The sequence below is a fragment of the Psammomys obesus genome, unplaced genomic scaffold (assembly GCF_907164565.1).
Source record: "Psammomys obesus unplaced genomic scaffold, mPsaObe1.curated_primary_1811, whole genome shotgun sequence".
In the NCBI taxonomy this organism is placed as follows: Eukaryota; Metazoa; Chordata; class Mammalia; order Rodentia; family Muridae; genus Psammomys; species Psammomys obesus.
The window spans coordinates 13,021,384-13,042,382 of NW_026596120.1; the positions used below are offsets into that span (position 1 = coordinate 13,021,384).

Here is a 20,999-nt window from a genome sequence, read left to right on the forward strand (position 1 = left end):
AACAGTTTATGAAATCTAAATATATACAGATCAAGTAATTCTGGGGAGGACTCAGTTCCCAGATTGAGATAAGCTGTAAGGGTAATATGTAAACCAGGTTTAAAGACTTGGTACCAAAACAAACAAACAAAACCCACCAAATTCTGAACACCCCATTAATAATTAAATTATTGATCACATAATAAATTATAAGAATTTAAATATATGGAGATCATTAAAATGTGCCTAAAACTAATTTCAACTGATTATTCCCCTCCCCCAGCTGTTAGAGAATTTAAAATCATCTATGAAGCTGAGTGGTAGAGGTGTAGGCCTTGAATCCCAGAGCCGAGAGGCAGAGGCAGACGGATCTCTGTAAGTTCGAGGCCGGCCTGGTCTACAGAGCCAGGACTACACAGAGAAACCCTGTCTCGAAACAACAGTCACAACAAATCATCCATGTGGCTTGCATTCTGTTTCTGTTGGTCTAGGCTAGACTATCTGCCTGCTGCACAGATCATACTGTTGGTACCTAACACGAGTTGACCTGTACTAGGGGTTGGGTAAATCTTTATGGAGGAAGATGGTTTAACCTGGTAGGGAGGAACTACTACTTGGCAAGATGGTTGCTCAGGTGACACGCACACACACACACCCCCATACAAATACACACACCACACATACATGCACACATGTGCGCGCACACACACACAGCACATATACGTACACATGCACCCCCCCACATGTACCCCCTCCACACAGACATACCCCACATACACACACAAACCACACACGTGTGCACACATACGTGTACACACACCACACATAGACACACACACGCACACACCCCTATGGCCTGATAAAGCAAGTGCCTAGTTGGCTCTCCTGATCTGCAGCTTGGCTTTTGTGCTGGGTGGGGAATTATGCAAAGAACCTGACTCCCCCGTGGTGTAAATTACCTTCTGCGCACAGGAAGAGGAGGAAAAGAATGCTTCCTCTGGAGCCTACCGGGGAAGATTGCCTTTTCTGTTGACTGCACAGATCTGTCTATGCTGGGATCCTGATCAGCCCTTTGTTCAAAATAAGCGGCCTAGATGATCTAATTAAGCCAGTCCCTCCGGCTGTAAAAATACCTTGCTTTACTGCTCGCCCCTCCAGCAGGGTGATCTCTGGACATGCTTGTTAGATGGCAAACACATCGTCTGAGTGGCCCCTCCCCCCGTTATACATCCTAGCCAGCTTCTCCTGAGGTAAGCTAGCTGTGTCGGGGGCGTGAAAGACAGGGTGTTTCTGTCTCATAGCTTTAGGACTGTCAGGTGAGTTAAGTATTTTAATTACAAGCACATGGAGATGGAGTTAGGCAGTGGTCCTCGTGACCCTCTCCACAGGAGTCACCCAAGACCATCCTATTTGCATTATGATTCTTAACAGTGGCAAAATTATAGTTATGAAGCAGCAACAAAAATGATGTTGTGGTTGGGGTCAGCAGCACCGGAGGAACCTATTAAAGGGCGGCAGCGTTAGGAAGGTTGAGAACCACTGAGAGCCACCTGCCATGGAATTGAGCTAGGGTCTCCTGGGTACTCTAACAGCTGAGCTGCCTCCGCTCTCAGACAATTTTTGTTGATGTTGTTGTTGTTAAAACACTATCTTTTAATCTGGGCAGTGGTTGTGCAGGCCTCTAACCCTAGCCCTCAGGAGGCAGAGGCAGGCAGATCTCTGAGTTTGAGGCCAGCCTGGTCTACAGAGAGAGTCCCAGGGCAGCCAGGGCTACACAGAGAAACCCTGTCTCAAACCCCCACCTCACCTCCCCCAAAAAGACTGTTTTGTGCAAACTGGGTGTCGTGATACGTGCTCATAACCCCACTACTTGGCAGGTGGAGGGAGGCGGGAGTCCAAGTTCCTCCTCAGCTACCTAGCAAGTTTGAGGTCAGTCTGGGCTGCATGAGAATCCACGTCAAAAGCCAAAACCAAATCAAACCAACAGGAGCAGCAACAACAAAAAGAATGCTGGTGTGGTGGTGGGGCACACCTTTAGTCCCAGCACTCTGAAGGCTGAGGCAAGTGGATTTCTGTGAGTTCTAGGCCAGCCAGGGATACACAGTAAGACCCTATTTTTTTTTTTTAAAAAAAGCAAATTTTATATTAAAAAAAAATCTTATATAATATGTAGTCATACTTTTCTAAAAATAATTGGTTACCTAACAAATTAAGCTAGGCATCTTACATTTCTGTTTGCCAGTGGCAACCACTGATAAGATCCTGTATTTGCCCAAATCCCATATTGCCCTAAGAGGCACTCACTCGATTGGGCCAGCAAGATGGCTCAGCGGGTAAAGGTACCTGCCCTCAAGCCTGATGATAAGTTTGATCCCCGGGATTAATGAGGTGGAAAGAGAGAACCAACTCCCAAAAGTTGTCCTCTGACCTCCATCTGCACCCTGATAAGCTTCCCCCCAACAAACAAACAATGTGTGATTAAACCAGACCCAGCTGTCTACTCTCTGTGCCTTTGAAGACAAAATGAACTCAGGGAAGGGCCATGCAAACTGTAAAGTACTGCTTTGCTTTGTTTGTCCCTTGCTCTCCTGACTCTTTCATATGCACGTCTGAATTCCCTACCAAGACTGTTGGCCCACGCGGGCAGGAATGGTCTCCCTCTTACTGGTATCCCCCAAATCTGCCAAAACATTTGAGCATCAGTCCGTGCTCAAAAAGCATTTACTAATAACCTTGAAGTAAATTAAAGAACATTGCTATCCAAGGATTTAGGGGGTCTCAAAGCCAATGGATGGACCTGGCAATCTCGCGGGCAGTGCACACATGAAATCCCAGAGTCCAGCGGAATGGAGTTGCACGGCGTGCAAAGAGAGCCTCGCTGTGCATAGGAGGAATCTAGTCAAAGCCCTTCACCCATCCACCCACCACCTGTCAGGGAACCACTGCCAACGGGTAATTGTTCCATGATGTTTCGAGAGGAAGCCTGACTTTCAAAAAGGCGCTGGCAGCATCCATGGGCCAGCGGGGCCTTTTCATACCTGCTAATGAAGCCTCATTAGAAACAGCGGGAGCCTGTTCTGGGAGCTGGAGGCAGCAGTCAGTCACCGCTTTCCCCTGCCAAAAGGAGATTAGCTAACTGACTTGCGCAGCGTGCTTCTGGGAGGAAACACGAAGAGTGTGCGCTCCCTGCCTTCCAGTGGCTTCTAGATTGGGGGGGGGGGAAGGGATGGGGTCCTCACCTTCGAGGCCCCAGGCTGTGAGGTCTTGGCTCAGAGGCAATAATTAAAGGTGATGAGAAAGAAAAGAAAGCTGCCACACACAGTACCCTCGGCATCCAACGTAGTGGCGACAGCTGCACTGTCCTCCTGAGCGGCCCTTGTACCCAGGTGGTTCAATTAGGAGCAATCCCTAGCGCCCAGCTACAGGGGGAAGCGGATGCGCGGTTGAAATGGAGCAGAAGTAGCATCATCTTGCCTATTTCTGTACTTCAGGCGATGAACTGAATTATGTAAGGTACTGTGAGAAGGCTAAGCAACTGGTCTTCTGGGAGACTCAAGAATTCACTTTCACTTTGGTCCTGCAAGGCCAGCAGGGAAATCTACCTGGCACAGTTCTAACGAGGACAGCTTGCTTCTCTTTAAATGTTGTTGCTGCTGTGTTTTTGTTTTTGTTTTTGTTTTTTTGAGACGGGGTTTCTCTGTGTAACAGCCCGTTGGCTTGTCATGGAACTCACTCTGTAGACCAGGCTGGGTTTGAACTCATAGAGATCTGCCTTTCTCTACCTCCTGAATGCTGGGATTAAAGGTATGTGCCTCTGCCACCCACCCCCCAGTCCTTTGTTTTTAAATAAATATAAATAATGTTTATTTGTTGTTTTGGAGCTTTACATACGATGGTCTTCAAACTTTCCTCCACTGGATATATCCCTCTGTTGGGATGAGATGCTCACAGTGACAGAGGGGACAAAGGTTGAGCTTATCTTGGTCCGCGTGGCAGGAAGGTGACAGAAATGGAAGTGTTAAAACCGTTGTGGTGCGATGTAGTGGTGTGTGGGTTCAGAGCACTGCGGTAGGACACAGGTGGCGCTTTCAGTTTTAATCTGAAGACAGGGCAGTCTTGGCTGCGTAGGAGGCAGATGCCTGAATATATTTGGCTGGCCTAAGCCTTGAGGAGCGGGCTGGTGTGAGGATCCCGAAGAGCAGACTTGAGGCTGAAAGTGGGTGAGCAACCACCACCTAATTAGTTCCCCGATGGGCTGAAAGTAAGGGAGAGGTGCTGTGCCGTGAGCAAATGAGACGTGTGGGCATGTAAATAAGCACCACAGGGCATTCATGAGGTCAGAACCCCCTGTGATGCCTGCAGTTATGGTGTGCTCAGTAAAAGCAACGGGTTGATCCCCGTTCTGGCCAAAGTGTGTGCTTATGTGTGAGTGTATTTGTGTGTCACTGGGGTACCTGTGAAGCCCAGAACTTGTAAATGAATGGGGCAGTTGACCCTGAGTATGGTGAGACCAGTAATATCCCTTAACATCCCTTCCAGAAATATCCAAGAACGGCTCCCTGGAATGGGAGAGCAGTGTGGTGATAGACTATACGCTTAGCATGCATGAGGCCCTGGGTTCCATCCTTCGAACCAACAAAACAAACACACATACACGTAAAATACCAATGCCAGTCCCCAAAGAGTCCCTGAGATGCGTAGACAGAACAGAGTGTCTGCACCAACAGCGAGTCAGCCACAAAATGGAAGCCTGGAGCTGCACGCAAAGCATTTATTCAGAGAGGCCTAAGTTGGTCAAGCTACAGACAGACTACTTAGCAGAAGGGCCTTCTCCTCTTCCTTGAGACAACCAGGGAATCCAGCAGCGGCTGAAGTTCCTCAAACATCCTCATGGTTGGACTGCTGAGGAGGGCAGAGCTTTCTTTGTGAAAAGAGGAAGTTGCTTTTGGTTTTCCCCCCGTTAGCTGAAAAGAAACACATGTGAATCAGAAGCAACGGAGACAGAGCATCGGTGAAGATACCACAGTAGGAGTGTGGGAAGGGAAGCTGTGTTATGAGAAAAAAATGTGGTCTCTGGAATAAGACAGTGCCAAGGTTCGAACCCCTGTTTTGTGGTTTTGATGGAGTTTAGACAAATGACTTCTGGGACTCTGGGATGGGAGTCCTGTCAGTCACTGGGGATGTGTGGCGTTCTGGTGGGCACAGGAGGGAATGGAGGCAGCCAGGGCTGGGGCTGGACGTGTGCAGAACAGCTACTCAGTGGGTGCTATGTTCTTGAACTACATCCCATGCCCTCACTCTTCCACGTTTATCTAAAGTGACTTTATATATTTATTCAGATGTGCATAGGAATCTGAGCGATTAGGAACATCTGGCTTTCACATTCCACAGGAAACAACTGGACTGGGGAAGGGAGAGATGATGTTTTCCTCTAGGAAGGAGGGGCCAGAAGTTTTGCAGGTGGCTCTCCCAGCAAAGGGATGCTTCGCCAGGAAGCCATGGGTGAATCCCTCCCTACAACTGGACCCTCCCCATTCTCTCTTGAGTTGTGAGAAGTTGACTTTTGTTACCTTATATTTATTTATTAGTATTTGCATGTGTGCGCACACACATGTGAGTTTACACACATGTGCATTCACATATACACAGACTCACATGCATGCCACGGCACGTGATGGAAGTCAGGAAAACTTTGTGGAGTCAGTTCTCTCTTTATGTGGATTCTGGGGCTTGAACTCAAGGCCTCGGGCTTGTGCAACAAGCACCTTTACCTGCAGACCATCTTACTAGCTCCTCTAAGTCGTCTTTTACAGTTGCTGTCCTTTTTTTATTAGAAAATTTGTGTACTTATTTTATGTGTTTGGGTGTTTCATGTGCACGCATGTCTGTGTATTATATGCATGCCTGGTGCTGTGGAGGCCAGAAAGGGTGTCAGTCAAAGCTCCTGGACCTGGAAGTTTTTTGTTTGTTTGTTTTGTTTTGTTGGTTTTGTTTTGTTTTTGAGACAGGGTTTCTCTATGTAGCCCTGGAACTTGCTCTGTAGACCAGGCTGGCCTCGAATTCACAGAGATCCGCCTGCCTCTGCCTTCCATGTGCTGGGATTCAAGACATGCACCACCATGCCCGGCTTAATGTCCTATTCTTAATTCAATGAGCTATGGAGTAGACCTTAGAGGGAAGTCTAAAGATAGAATGAGGAGAAATAAAGATAAGGGCTTCTGGAAAGAATTTACAATAAAGCTAAGCCCCAGGCTGATGCCCGTTGGTTAGAGAAGACCTGTATTTATGCTTATGAGTTTATATGGCTATGTAGATGTGCGTATGATTTTGGCAGACGTGGATGGCATGATCTCCATGGGTACTGCACAGCTGATGCACCTTGCATGGAGGCAGAAGACCCACACTTAAAATAAAAATAAATAAAAATCTCAAAAAAAGAAAAAAAAGGTTTAAGAGTCACTTAAGAAAAAGGCTTCTTGCTACTCTCTTTCCTGCTCTGGCATGAAATGTGATAGCTGGGGTCATCCTGAGCAGTTTTGTGCAGTGCTTGGGGGTGGAAACCAGAGCTTTTTTTGTGTACTCTAGGCAAGCCCTCTCCCTACCCACTCAGCCCCCCTCCCTCCCCGCCTTGAGCATTCTTCCTGCAGATAAAGGGGAACTGAGACACACGGATGTCCATACTTGCTCTCCTGTCTGTCCAGCAGGGCATGGTAGGAGGCCACGTCCTTCTGCAGCTGGCTCTTGCATGTCAGCAGATGTGCCCGCTCCTGCTGCTGCTGCTCCGTCTCTGAGCGGATCTCTGCCAGCTCTGCCTCCAGCCTGCCAACCACGGCACCCAGGTTCTGAAGTTCCATGTCATGCCAATGCTTGGCGTCATGGAGTGTGTTTTCCAGACCGCGTTTCTACAAAAGAGTGAAGGTCATCAGGCTGGGCTCTCCAGGTAGGAAGTGTGGGACTGACCTGCTCTGCCCGTATTTCTGGGACAATGATGTTGTCAACTCTGGGGCAAAGACCAGAGGTCAGTCTTAGTGGTTCTAGGGAAAAATAAGAAGGCAACGCTCAGCCAGGCACTGTGGCACACACCTGTGATCCCAGTACTCAGGAGGAAGAGGCAGGCAGACTGCTTGAGTTTGAGACCAGCCTGGTCCACAAAGTGAGTTCAGGACAGCCAGGCTACACAGAGAAACCCTGTCTCAAAAAACAAAACAAACCAACCAAAAAAAAAAAAAAAGGCGATGTTCTGCCTCACTGACTTTTTCTGATGGGCAGGAGAGCTGAAATGGGTGTGTCTGACCATGACCTCTCAGTGTCTTTCTGAGTGTTTACTAATACATCTTTGTCAGGCCCTCTCCCTCTGGTCCCTGGTGGGTTCCTACTGCCCCACCAGGAGCTAGAGATCATCAAGCAAGGGATTCTGGGTCTGCATGGCCTGTGATCACCTCACTCAGGTTGCTAGCTTTTAGACCGTGACTCCTGCACTGGTACCGCCAACACAGTTGTTTTCCTCAGCTACAGAAGGGGAAACTGGGAAGTGTGTCCTGAGCCCCGCCTCTTACATCCTCTGTGAGGGTGTCACATTCCGGGCCCCCTTTCTTCTCCCAACACCATGGCCTGGGATTGGACATTTATCACCTGAGGTCAGCTCAGTGGTCTCTTCAGGCATCACCCTGACTTTAGTTTCTGCCCTTCCTACATTTTCCCACACAGCTCAGATAGTACCTTGCACTATAGCACACATCTGGGCTTCTATCTCCTTTGATTAAACATCACACCATCCCAAGGAGGCCTCGTATGATCCCCGAGTGCTGGGGTTATGGGTGTGCTCCAACACACCCAGCTTTGTCTTCCTTTCTTTTTTGGGACAGGGTCTGGCCATCCTGGAACTTTTCATATAGACCAGGCTGGCATCGAACTCACAGAGATCCATCTGGCCGCCAAGTTGCTGGGGATTAAAGGTGCAAGCCACTATGTACAGCCTCTTATGTACCGTTTCTTATACCTGGACTGTCTCACCCTGCCCCTTCAGCCTTCTCACTCGATTCATTCCTATTCATCCTCAAGTTCAAGTTCAGGGATCACTTGTTTAACAAGATTAGCCTTCCTCGATGCTCCTCAGTCCTTACTACAACTAAGTTGTGCTAGGAGTTCCCCTTCCTCTCCATGGCTCCCCCAGTGTACTTACCACAAGGGATGCGCCTGTCACACAAGGTGGTGAAACTTAGAAGGAAACCAGTCTCTGTGTGCTCAGTGCTCGGAAGGGGCCTGTGCAGACCATGTGGTTGGTATATATGTCACCTGGATGAAGGCACCTGCTACAGGGTGACATCATTGTCCTACTGTTCTCTCTTTCCATCAGACTGAAAACCTTTCCTCTCATTTTTTTTTCTGTGTACTGTGCCCTGAAAGCAAGCACTGGCCAGTGGGGGGGTGGGGGTCAGTGAGGTGTGTGTCCATCACATGTGTGCAGGAGCCTATGGAGGTCAGGAGAGGCATCCGACCCTCTGGAACTGAAGTCACAGAAGCCGTGAGCTGCCACGTGGGTGTTGGGAACAGAACCTGGGTCCTCTGCAAGAGCAGGAAAGTGTTCCTGACGTCTGAGCCATCTCTCCAGCCAACATTTTATTATTTTTAATTTTGTGAATTCATGTGTGTCTGCGTGAGGGTATGTGCACATGAGTGTAGGTGCCTGTGGAGGCCAAATGACCCCCTGGAGCTGGAGAGATAGGTGGTTATGAGTCACCTGACATGGATTTCAGTAACTGAACTTGGGTCTTCTGCTCTTAACTGCTGAGCCATCTCTGCAGCCTCAGTACCTGACTGTTTTCTTTTTCTTTTTTAAAGACAGGGTCTCACTATATAGCTGGAACTCACTATATAGACCAGGCTGGCCTTGAACTCACAGAGATCTGGCAAACCTCTGCCTCTTGAGTGCTGGGATTAAGGTCATGTACTATACTGGCTATGTAACACATAGAAACATTTTTTTTTTTTTTCTGAGTTGAATTCAATCAAATCTCGACGAATTAACTTTCTGTACTCTAGTCTCCAGGGCATGCTTTAAAAAAAAAAATAGACTTCTGACTACTGTAGCTGAAATGGAAGGTCCTTGTTGTGCTGTTATATTAGCTAAATCTCATGAGTGTTCATGTGTGTGCAGCTACACATCAGTATAAGTGTGCACACGTATATGTGTGTGTGGAAATCAGGGGACAACTTCAGACTTTTATTCCTTAGGTATTGAACACATTTCTTTTTGAGGAAGGGTCTCTCTCTGGCGTGGAACTCACCAGCTAGGCTGGGCTTGTCCTCCCCAGCTCTGTGATTACAAGGGCACACAGCCATGTCCAGCTTTCATCTCTCTCCCTCTCCATTTTAATAAGTTTAGGAGATGGAATTCAGGGCAAACACTTTGCCAATTGAGCTCTTTCCAGCCCTTACATGTTAACTCCACGGGACGCGTGAACCCTGAGTCAGGTGCCCAGCCTAGTGCCTTTTAGGAAGACATGTGAGGTCACTATGAACTAAGTGTAGAGCAGCCTTGGGCCTCAGTTGCTATTTGGCTTGTGGGCTCTGAGACTCCTTTACAGCAGCGGGTATACAAATGGCCTAGACTTGAAAAATCATTTGTTTCTACTGATCTGGATTTTCTCTCCTGTTTTATAAAGGAAATGGATTTTTGTTTTGAGCAGACTTCTAAACCCATGTTTGTCTTTGTGTGTTGTTGTTGACACTGGAGCTGTAACAGTTGTGATTTAGAGACATGCTCAGGCTGTCTGTCTGTAGTTTTGCCCAACATTCTAGGTGAGTTCCCCACGTGGCCTGAGGGTTTTCCTTGATGACTCAGGATATCGTCCGAGGGGTGCACTCATGAGATCCCCTTATAGGAGACCCTGTGGACCTTCTATCCCACTCTTAGACCCCATGCCCAGCATCTTTACCTAAGCTTCTGACATTCATTATTTATTCTCTTCCTGCCCCCCAAGACAGGGTCTCACTATGCAGCCCCCAGCTGTCCTGGAACTCACTATGTAGACCAGGCTGGCCTCGAACTCACAGAGGTCCACCTGCTTCTGCCTCCCAAGGTATGCACCACTATGCTGGGCTAAGCTCCTGACATTCTAGAAGGAGATGCCTGGTCCTTCAGAGATGCTTGAGCCCGAGCAGCTCTGGCCAGGCTCCTATTTCATCTTCTGTAGCTCTAGGGACATGGATGACACCAGTAACACTCTGAGCCCCCAGAGGCTCCTCATTCCTCTGGGTTCCTCAAGGCTGGAAGGGACTTCTCTTGAATTGCAAAATCCTCCAGAAAGCAAGGTAATAATTATTTTTGGTAAATTCTGGGCTCGAATTTCACTAAATACAGAGTTCAGTAGGCCTAATGGTGCCTGGCTCTCAATACAAACAGTGTCCAAGTAGCCAACGGAGCTGAAATTTTGGCCAGCAAAGCTGTCTGGCTTCCAGGAGTTATGGACACTATGTAACTGTGTACCCACAGGTTATTCTGACTCAGGGTAGCTGGGTGAACTCTCTTCTCCCCCTGTTCTCAGCCTGTGTTCCTCATCTTGGCTGTAAGGCACAGTAATGGGAGCTTTGATCTTTTGGAACCCACGGGGGAGAGAGCTAGCCCATCTTGGGCTAGACATGAGCATAGGTGGAATGCCATTACTCTGAAGTCTTCTGCTTGGCATGTGAGTTCCTTTTCCATTTGTTTCAGCAGTTACAAGTGTGGGGTTGAAGTGGAGTAACCAGGTGGCTGATGATGCCAACTTGGGGTTCCTGAGTTAGTGGCTATAGTTTTGCACAATAAATCATAATAGATGCCATTTGTTGACTGCTTGCCTGTGTCGGGCACAATGTAAAAGGCTTGACATGCATTATCTAATTAGTCATCCCAGTGACTTTCTGAGGTCAGTTCTATTCTGATCTTAGGACAGATCATATTTCCAAAGGCAGCTGCAACATTTATCACCATCCTGCACTGTCCTTCTCAATGTGACCTTGCCAAGAGTCAGGGCTCAGTGGATCATTTGTGGTGGCTTCGACCAATAGAGGAAGATAGACATGATAGCCGCTCTAAAGCTGAGAGGTCGGGGAGGGGCTGATTTATGCTCAGTCTTTAAGGAAAGCCAGGCGCTTCATCAGAAGTCCCGCCGTAGCAACAAGACGGCCATAATACGAGGAACTGCAAGCTAGCTATGTGGAGAGGTTGCAGAGAGCAGGACACAGATTCACAACTGAGGCATCTCACAGGTGAGTTGAGAAAGGCCACCTGTGGGTGTCCTCTGCAGACACCACGAGGGATAGGGAAGGGCTGTCCCTGCTGACCTCTTCCTAAATCACAGGCTGCTGGAGCACATGATTCACTGTCAGCGTGAGCCACCAAGAGAGCAGGTAAATAGGATGACTAAAATAGATCCTTACTAGACAAACAAGAAAATAGAAGCTCAGAAGGTCATATGACCAGTGAGGAGAGGAGCCCGGGTTCAAGATCATGGTCTGAGAAATACTTCCCAGTTTCACGGGACTGCCATGGCTAGGAGACAAGTAGTGACAGTCAAGGCTTCCTGGTGGATGGGGCCCTCTAGATCCTGCCCCAACTTTGCTGTTCTCTATACCCACTGAAAAGTAAATATACTGACTCCAGTAGTGGGGCTGGCTTCCCCCTCGTCACTCTCTCATAGGCTGAGCCCTGTGACACTTAAGGTGATATCAATTCCTCTATAGGAGACCCTTATTCCCGGGGGGGGGGGTTGTCTAATCAGTCTTTTGTCCTCAGAGCACTTGGTTATAGCTCCTGGAACATGGCCAGTTTTGTTTTGTTTTGTTTGTTTTGTTTTATTTTTTCTGAGCAACATAGATATAAAAGCATATGCTGATGCCCACATGTGGTCCAACAATGCTTTGTGGTTAGAACAATGGAGGAGACGTCATGCTATCCTACTAGAGCTTCAGGCAAACCAGAGACCAGAAGGGGATGCTTAATTCAGTTATCTGAGGAGCTGTGTGGGGTTGGTTCCGGGGTGCCTTTGGATAGCTAAATCTATAGATGTAAATCTCTTACAGAAAACGGTATCATATGTGCGTACGACCTACCCAGTCTTCCTGTGTATTTCCTTAAATCTCATAAAGTATCTCTGGATGACTTACAGGCGACATGATGTGCGTCTGCATAGATGATTAGGCTGCTGTTTAGAGAACACTGATAAGAAATAGAGACTGAAGTGCAGAGTAGGTGCAGTGTTTTTTTCATGGGTATTTTCAGTCCGAGGTTGATTGAATCTGCAGATGGGGAAACCATGGATACAGGGGGCTGAGTGTGATGGTTTTAATTACTAATAATTAGTGGTTGCAAGGCACCTGCTTGCAAACCACATGGAGCCTGAGCTTCCTAGGTGTTTGAGGTTGGGTACTGCGGAAGCAGAGCTTGAGCCAAGGATGGTGGCACATATAAACAATTACAAGACTACTCTCAGGGAAAGAGGGATTGACTGAGGAAAAGAGGACAGGACAGGGAAGATGCTAAGCAAGGATGTAGCCTTCCTGAGATCCAGCTACTGCCTGATCCTGGGGTGAGCTCTGTGCAGCTATTTCCATTTTGAAGCTAGTAGGTTTTGAAGTTTTCAAAACCCTCATCTGTCACTGTCTTGTCTGGGTCAGGGGCATGGCCTAACTTCTTGGATCAAAAGCCTTCTGTTCGGCTGGTGGCAAGTCTCTGAGGAAGCAGGGCAGCCGAGAAGGGGTGTCGGCAGCCAACATTCCCAGCAGAGGCAGGTAAGGGATATTTCCACAGGGCCCCGCTGTGTCTATGGTACTTGTTAGGTATGATTCAATATCTGATGACGAGTCTCAGAGGTCAGAAGACACTTCAGGCGCCCAAACCACATCCTGTGAGAAGGAAGCCCTTTGCAAACTATGAGCTGTGAGACTTCAGACTTGACAGTTGAGAGTTAAACATCAAAACCACCAGGGCTTTTCTTGGCTTACTCACCAGAGCCCTTAACGACTCCGTCTCAGCCTGGAGACTCTGGACTTGGCACGAAGTGTCATGCAACTCTACACTGAGGGCAGCGGCCAGCTTTTCTTCTTGGGTCTGGGATACGTGGACCACCTCCGCCTGCTGCTGTGGAGAGTTAGGTCTCAGGGTGAGTGGAGTTACAAACCTGAACCCATCTCCCCTCCTCAGCCCCTTCTAAACTCTCTGGCAGACTAAAAGATAGCACCACCCTCACAAATCTGCTAACCAATTCATATACAAAAAGTTGTTTTGAACCTTTGATGACTGAAAATAGAATAGCATTCAAAAGATTTGCTAAAGACACGGTGAAGGCTGTAGCTCATGACAAATTACTTGCTTAGCAAGCATATGACCCTGGGGTCAATCTCTGTGCTCTCTCTTGCTTTCTCTTTCTCTGTCTCTCTGCTCTCTCTCTCTCTCTCTGACTAATAACAGTAGGGTGTCTTCATCCTTTCCTTCCTGTGTTCTAATCACACAGTTTTCCTGTTTCCAGTTTCTCATGCCTCCTTTCAGAAAAATTTCACGCACTGATTAACGGCACAAATAGCATTTGAGATCTGCAAAGGGATTTTGATGTTATGTGAACATTACAGCACTATGCTTGCACAAGCAAAGGTGGCTATGAAAATACTAGGTGACATAGTCTTTGGGCCCAATGTTGCATATTTAATCTATCACTGACCAGAACATTCTTATGTTATACAACTGTATTTATAAATAAGTATGCAAAACTGCCTTCTTGTGTTCGCTACAGTACTTACTATGTGTTAGAAACTAGTTTCTGCTAGCATGTGAAGGCGATCATAGTCTCTGAGCAGCTACATAGCTTTGTCTTGTTTGGAGGTACTATCATTTATATAGAAGTTCCCCACTGGAACTGGACTCTGCTATTGTTTCCGGATTTTCCCTGTTTCAAACAATAGCGTAAAGAATAACCTTAGAGGATGCTGGAGGGATGGTTCAGTAATTCAGAGCACTGGCTGCTCTTCCAGAGGTCCTGAGTTCAATTCCCTGCAACCACACAGGGGCTCACAACCATCTGTAATGAGATCTGGTGCCCTCTTCTGGCATGCAGGTGTACATGCAGGCACAACATTGTATACATAATAAATAAATAAATAAATCTTAAAAAAAAAGAATAACCTTAGATGCCCCTTTTTCCATCCAAGAGGGCATCTCTAAGGGATAAATCCCCTAGACAAACTATGTATATATGTAAAGGTAGGGTCTCGTTATGTACTCTCGAACTCTCAGTCCTCCTGCTTCAACCTGCATGTGCTAAGATTACATGTGTCCATCAATATGCCTTTTGAAGGATACTGACAAATTATCCTTCAGAGGACTTTTTAATTCTCTTTCATGCTGGGAGACGGTGCGGGTCCCCACACCTTCCTTCCACAAGGGGTTTTCTAAAGCTTATTAATTTTATTGTTATGTGTAAATGTTTTGCCTGTGTATATGTGTGAGCCCCGTACATATATGGTGCATGCTTGGTGCCTGTGGAGGTCAGAAGATGGTACTGAATTCCCTGAAAATGGAGTTACAGATGCAAACTACCATATGGGTACTGGAAAGTGTACCTGGGATTTCTGCAAGAGCAACAAGTGCTCTTAACTGCTGAGCCACCTCTCCAGCACCAGGTTTTTTTTTTAAAAAAAAAAATATATATATGGATCTTTATATCTGGTAGTAATTTTTCCCTTTAAATTTTTTTTAAATATTACTTTATTTATTTGTGTGTTGGGGGCATGCTTGTGTGGGTGAACACACGTGGTTGCATGTGTGCTATGGCTCATGTGGTCAGAGGACACTCTACAGGAGCCAGTTTTTCTTCCACAGTGTGGGTCCAGGGGCTGAACTCAGGCCATTGGCTTCAGTGGTAAGTGCCTTCGCCTGCTGGGCCACCTCTCTCGGGCCCCACTCCCCATCTCACTGTACAAACCAAGGCAGGTACAATTGTGAATACAAGGAGAGGTCTGGGCTCACAACCTTTTTTTTTTTCCAGAGCGAGATGGATGGGTTCTGATTCCTCCCAGTGCTCTCCGGGGATCAGGTCCTCTCCTGGTGGATGGTAAAATGAGATCACCCTTTCTTTTCAGTGCATTCTGATGTGATGTCTCTGAGCCAGTGCAGAGAGGCCAAGAAAGCCTTTATTTATTTATTTATTTTCTCTGCTGGGTTCCCAGCTTCCTGAAAGTACCGTTTTGAGCCACATGTGAATATGTCCAGAAGCCTTCACAGAATCCTCCCATCTAATTGTCTGCCTAGGAAGCCCCCATCAGAGACTCCTCTCAGTAGCAGGAACACCAGCTTTTGCTGAGTGGAGGCTGCAAAGAGCTCCACATAATGGCCGCTGAGGGCTGGGTAGCAGCCGGAGGAAAGCAGAAACACAGCCCAGATCTGCCTGGTTAAGCCAGTGGCTTCGGACCCCCAGAGCTCCACTGGGGACACCTACAGCTACTTGTAACTCTCACAGTTACAAGTGCAGGTGACAGCAAATAAGAGCCGTCTGATGACCCAGGCTTCCAGAAGACTACACACGTGGAAGCTTTTAGAAGTTTAAAAGCATAAAGCTATTGGCCATACATCATCCGCTTAATGTGTGCTTGTGTGCCACAGTGTACAGGCGGAGGGCAGAGGACAAGTTCTTCAAGTCTTTCTTGTACAATCAGTGTGGGTTCTGAGAGCTGAACTCAGGCTCGTTAGGCCTGGAAGCAGGCACCTCTCTGTCCTGAGCCACCTAGCTAGATTCCATTTTATAGTTATTTTTCTTTATTATTTATTATTCATTTCTTGACATGCGCACGTGCGTGCACACACTTGCTCACAGATGGGTGCAAACACATGCTATGGTGCACATGTGGGAGACAGTTCTCACCATACCCCCTGTGATTTCTGGGTCAGGTTTGGTGTTAGTACCACCTCCCTGGCCATCCCTGTCATTTCTCTACATAGCTGGGGCTGTAGTTGATGGGCAGAGTCTTGGGTCTGATCCTTACCACCACAAAAAGAGCAAAAACTACCAAAAAGTGAGTCTGTGAAATCCGCTACGCATTGAACATAACAACTACTGCTGTGATGATGAGTGATTAATGTACCTTAGGCTCTTAGGCTATGCCCAGCATCATGGATAACTCTAGGTTCGTTATCTCACTGACTCTTTATGACCTTGTGGAATCGCCTGCTGTTACTAACGTTAACTGACATGAGGAGATGGAGGCCCAGAGCCTGAGCAATTTGTCCATCATCCCATGGCTTGTGAGAGACAGAGGCAGCTGTGCAGCCATGGCTTGCTCCCAGCCCTGGCAATGCAGTTGCCTCTGACCACTGACTTAAGACCTCTAAGCTGGAGATGGGTCTTTCTCAGATTTTCATGGATCACCTCATTTTACTACATCAGTGGACACCAGTGTCAGCTGGGACTATGAAAATGGAGGCTGTGATGCAGGAGACCTGGAGCAGAGCTTGGGAATCTGCATTGCTCACTCTTAGGGATGCCTGGTCCATGGGATCAGAGTTCTAGAATGCTAAAGGAACTGATAAGACATCCTCGCTCACCTTACACAGAAGATGACTGAGATGTTACTAATATGAGGACAGAGTAATATCTGTCAATTCTATTACCCATTGCCTGCCTGGTGCCTGAGTCTCATGGCCTGTTTTCTTGCTGATAGTTAAGATTACTAAGTATAGCAGAGGCAGAAAGATCTGCCAGCTCCAACCACAAGGCTTTCTTCTGGTTGAAGGTTGGAAGAGAAAAAAAAAATTCATTTGATCGCCATGTATTCTAGCATGATTTCCTACTATAACCCTGCCCTTCAAATCAATAGTACATGAGATACTCACAGCAAATTGCTTTAACTCTGAAAAATTCTGTGCGTTCTTCTCCACCAGCTCCTTATGTTTCTGCTCTCTGGCAAATGTAATAATTCCCTGTTTCCGTTTCAACTTTTTGCCCACAGATTTCTCCTCAGAGACTCAACAGTAGTCTTGCGGCCCCAAGCCCTGGGAGGCAGGACTCAGTATATTTGTTTAGGGTATATGATAAAATTCAAAGATATCAACATCCGGGCTTTGACACCTTGCCTCCATTTCCGGGTCAGGAGAGCATGCTGCCATTTTGAATTTTCACACTCTCCCACTTGAGAGATGGCTCAGTGATTATGAGCATTTGTTGCTCCTGCAGAGGACCCAGGTTTGCTTTCCAGTATTCACACAGGAGATAAGGATCATCTGTCCCTCCAAAGAGATCCAATGCCCTCTTTGACCTCCAAGGGCATCAGGCATACAAGTGGTACACATACATGCAGGTAAAACACCCATACATATAAAATCAAGTAAAATACAAAAAAGTCTTTAAAAAATTATAGTGGTGACATCTACCACTAATCCCAAGCACTTGTGAGGTAGAGGTAGGCAGATCTCTGTGAATTTGAGGCCATCCTGGTCTACACAGTGAGTTTAGTTAGGGCTACATACTGAGACCCTGTCTCACAACACACACACACACACACACACACACACACACACACACACACACAATTATAATCACAGCTGAGGAGCTAGCTCAGTCAACAAAGTGCTTGATGATCATAAGAATGATGATCAGATTCCCTGAACCCATGTGAACTACGGGGGGACAGTAACCCCAGAACTGGGTGGGGAGTGCAGACAGGAAGACCCCTGGAGCTTACTGGCCAGCCAGCCTAGCCAATGAGTGAGAGATCCTATATCAAAAACAAGGTGGAGAGCAACTGATGAAGATAGCTCTGACCTTCCCAAGTTCACCCACACCTGCATGCACACACACACATGCACATACACAAACATACACATACACACACACACACACACACACACATACACAGTTTGTTGTAATCATAATCAAGTATTTAGGAGTTGAACTATTGCAGTGGAGAGTAATGAAGGAAGACTAGGGGGAAAAAACCCCAAACCTCTAAACCTGGCCACTTTTCTGATGACCACTGTCGGTCTCGCCGGCAGCGCTGGTTATGACTCAAAGCTGAAGGATAAACTGTTTTGTGGGGTGAGGAGGGCAGAGTGGGCTGCTAGCGGGAGGGAGAGTGCAGCAAGTGGCCACACTTTCCGACTTCAGAAACAGCAGGTGTTCTGACAGCTTGTGCATCCATGCTGAGCTCTCAGGGGTTCAACCTGCATCTGCCTCTCTCCCCAAGCACTTGCTGTGGGTGTGAGAGTCACCCACGCTCTCTGCTTTGAACTAGGAGCCATCGGCAGCCTTGCACACCTCTGGGTGTGGCTTTTGGCTTTCACAAGAACATGCTGACTTCAATGACTTCCTGGAGAGAGGGACACAATAGCTCCTGGGATCACTAGGGCCCCTGATCTAGAAGAGGAGGGCACAGCACATTGCTTTAGAATGGCAATTCTCAACCTGGTGTCACTACCCACTTGGGGGTTGAATAACCCTTTCATGGGGGTTGCCGAAGACTGTTGGAAAACACAGACGTTTACATTATGATTCATAACAGCAGCAAAATTAAACTTATGAAGCAGCAAGGAAAGTAATCTATGGTTGGGGTCACCACAGCATGAGGAGCTGTATTAAAGGGTCACAGCATTAGGAAGGTCAAGAATCACTGCTCTGGGAAGATTCTGACAGAAGCCCAGCATATCTTTAACCCTCAGCACAGACTCGGGGGTCCTCACTGCCCATGAGATGTCCCTTGCTCATATCCTCATATCCTAGCTACCATGTATTTTTAACAATTTTTTTTTAAATTTTTGCATGCGCTGGTGTTTTGCCTGCATGTATGTCTGTGTGAGGTTGTCAGAGTAACAGGAGCTGGAGTTACAGACAGTTATGAGCCACCATGTGGGAGCTGGGAATTGAACCCAGGTCCTCTGGAAAAGAAGCCAGTACTCTTAACCCCTGTGCCATCTCTCCAGCAGCCCCCATGCTCATTCTTAAGAAAGTGAATTGATTTTAGTATGTTTATCCTATCTTATGGGTCTAGTATCCACTTACAAGTGAGTATATACCATGTATGTCTTTCTGCTTCTGGGATTCCTCACTTAGGATGATCTTTTCTAGATCCCACCATTTGCCTGCAAATTTCATGATTTTCTTGTTTTTAATTGCTGAGTAGTATTCCATTGTGTAAATCTAGCACAATTTCTGTATCTATTCCTCCGTTGATGGACATCTGGGTTGTTTCCAGGTTCTGGCTTTTATGAATAAAGCTGCTATGAACATGGTTGAACAAATGTCCTTGTTGTATACTTGAGCATATTTTGGATATATGCCTAGGAGTGGTATACCTGGATCTTGAGAAAGCACTATTCCTAATTGTCTGAGAAAGCGCCAGATTGATTTCCAAAGTGGTTGTATAAATTTACATTCCCACCAGCAATGGAGGAGGATAAACATACTAAAATCTGTACACCTAAAGAGGGTAAGAGGATCAATCCTCACTTAGAAAGACAAAGGGGAAGGATATTGGAAGAAGGAGAAAACAAGAAACAGAACAGGAGCCTACCACTGAGGGCCTCTGAAAGACTCTACCCAGCAGGGTATCAAAGCAGATGCTGAGACTCATCACCAAACTTTGGGCAGAGTGCAGAGAATCATATGAAAGAAGAGGTGGTTAGTAAGACCTGAAGGGGACAGGAGCTCCACAAGGAGAGCAACAGAACCAAAATATCTGGGCTCAGGGATATTTTCTGAGACTAATACTCCAACCAAGGTACATTCATGGATATAACCTAGAACCCCTACTCAGATATAGTACATGGCAGCTCAGTATCCAAGTGGGTTCCTTAGTAAGAAGAAGAGGGACTGTCTCTGACAGGAACTCAGTGGCTGGCTCTTTGACCATCCCCCCCTGAGGGAGGAGCAGTCTTGCCAGGCCACAGAGGAGGACATTGCAGCCAGTCCTGATGAGACCTGATAAACTAGGGTCGGATGGAAGGGGAGGTAGACCTCCCCTATCAGTGGACTTGGAAAGGAGCATGGGAGGAGATGAGGGACGAGGGTGGGATTGGGAGGGAATGAGAGAGTGGGCTACAGCTGAGATACGAAGCGAATAAAATGTAATTAATGTAAAAAATAAAAATTTAATAATAAAAATAAATAAATAAAAGGAGTATCTGAGCTGAAAAAAAAAAACAAAAACAAAACCTGAAGTCTCCAATTTATGTGATCTCTCTGTCCATCTGAGTGTTAGGCTGATGGCACACATCTGCAATCCCAGCACTTGGGGAAGGGGGCAGGAGGGACAGGAAGGAGTTCAGTGTCATCTTTAGCACCATAATCTGTTCAAGGCCAGGCTGGGCTGCAGCGGACCCTGTCTCTAAACACGAACAGAAAAGAACCAACAAGGAGTGTTGATCCTGCAGTCAGACCACGCCTCTGCTGCTTGCTACATGTGTGGTCTTCGGTACGTTTCCCACCCATTCTGTGCCTCAGTTTCTTCAGTAATGGATGAAAATCGGAACTCCTGTCTGGGTGAGTTGAGAGCGTGTCTGCCACGTACTTGGCGGTCTCTGTCACATGGTAATCCTCAGGCGATGCTCTGTTCTGGGGTGTTCTTGGCAAGCCTCATGCCGCCATGTGGAATGGTGGCCCTTCTGTCTGCTCCTGCTTCCCACCCACCTCCTCACTAGGTAGTAGGAACTGGCTGTGCAGTGACAACCTATTAGTCAGCATCCCTTCTGGGTAGCTTGATGGCTCTTTACACCTAGGGCATACTCAACCACCTTCACAAAAGGTCAACAACATGAGCCCAGCACATGCTGGAGACTTGAGGAAGAACTGGACCTCCTGTGAATGGGACTAGACCAGATCTTGTCTCCAATAGGAAGACCAGCTCCCATGATTATAAGCCTTACGAACCACTGAAGTGCCATGTGGTGATACATTTTATTTAGCTGTGGAGAGCTCAGGAGGATCCAAGATGGTGGCGACCAGTCAGCACCGTATCATGAGGGGCACAGGGTCTGAAACTCTGAAATTGGTGAGTGGAGG

At 47.1% G+C, this 20,999-nt stretch overlaps 1 protein-coding gene across 1 annotated transcript in view; it reads right to left on the reverse strand.

Moving 5' to 3' along the window:
- Positions 1-4,865: 4,865 nt before the first annotated feature.
- Positions 4,866-20,999, reverse strand: part of Bfsp2 (beaded filament structural protein 2) — a 55,675-nt gene continuing 39,541 nt past the window's right edge. Inside the window, exons 5-7 of the mRNA XM_055629894.1 lie at positions 12,968-13,099; positions 6,661-6,881; positions 4,866-4,943 (exon numbers count right to left, since the gene is read on the reverse strand). Coding sequence (XP_055485869.1) covers positions 4,940-4,943; positions 6,661-6,881; positions 12,968-13,099 — 357 coding nt within the window. The 3' untranslated portion in view covers positions 4,866-4,939. The remainder of the gene's footprint in view (positions 4,944-6,660; positions 6,882-12,967; positions 13,100-20,999) is intronic.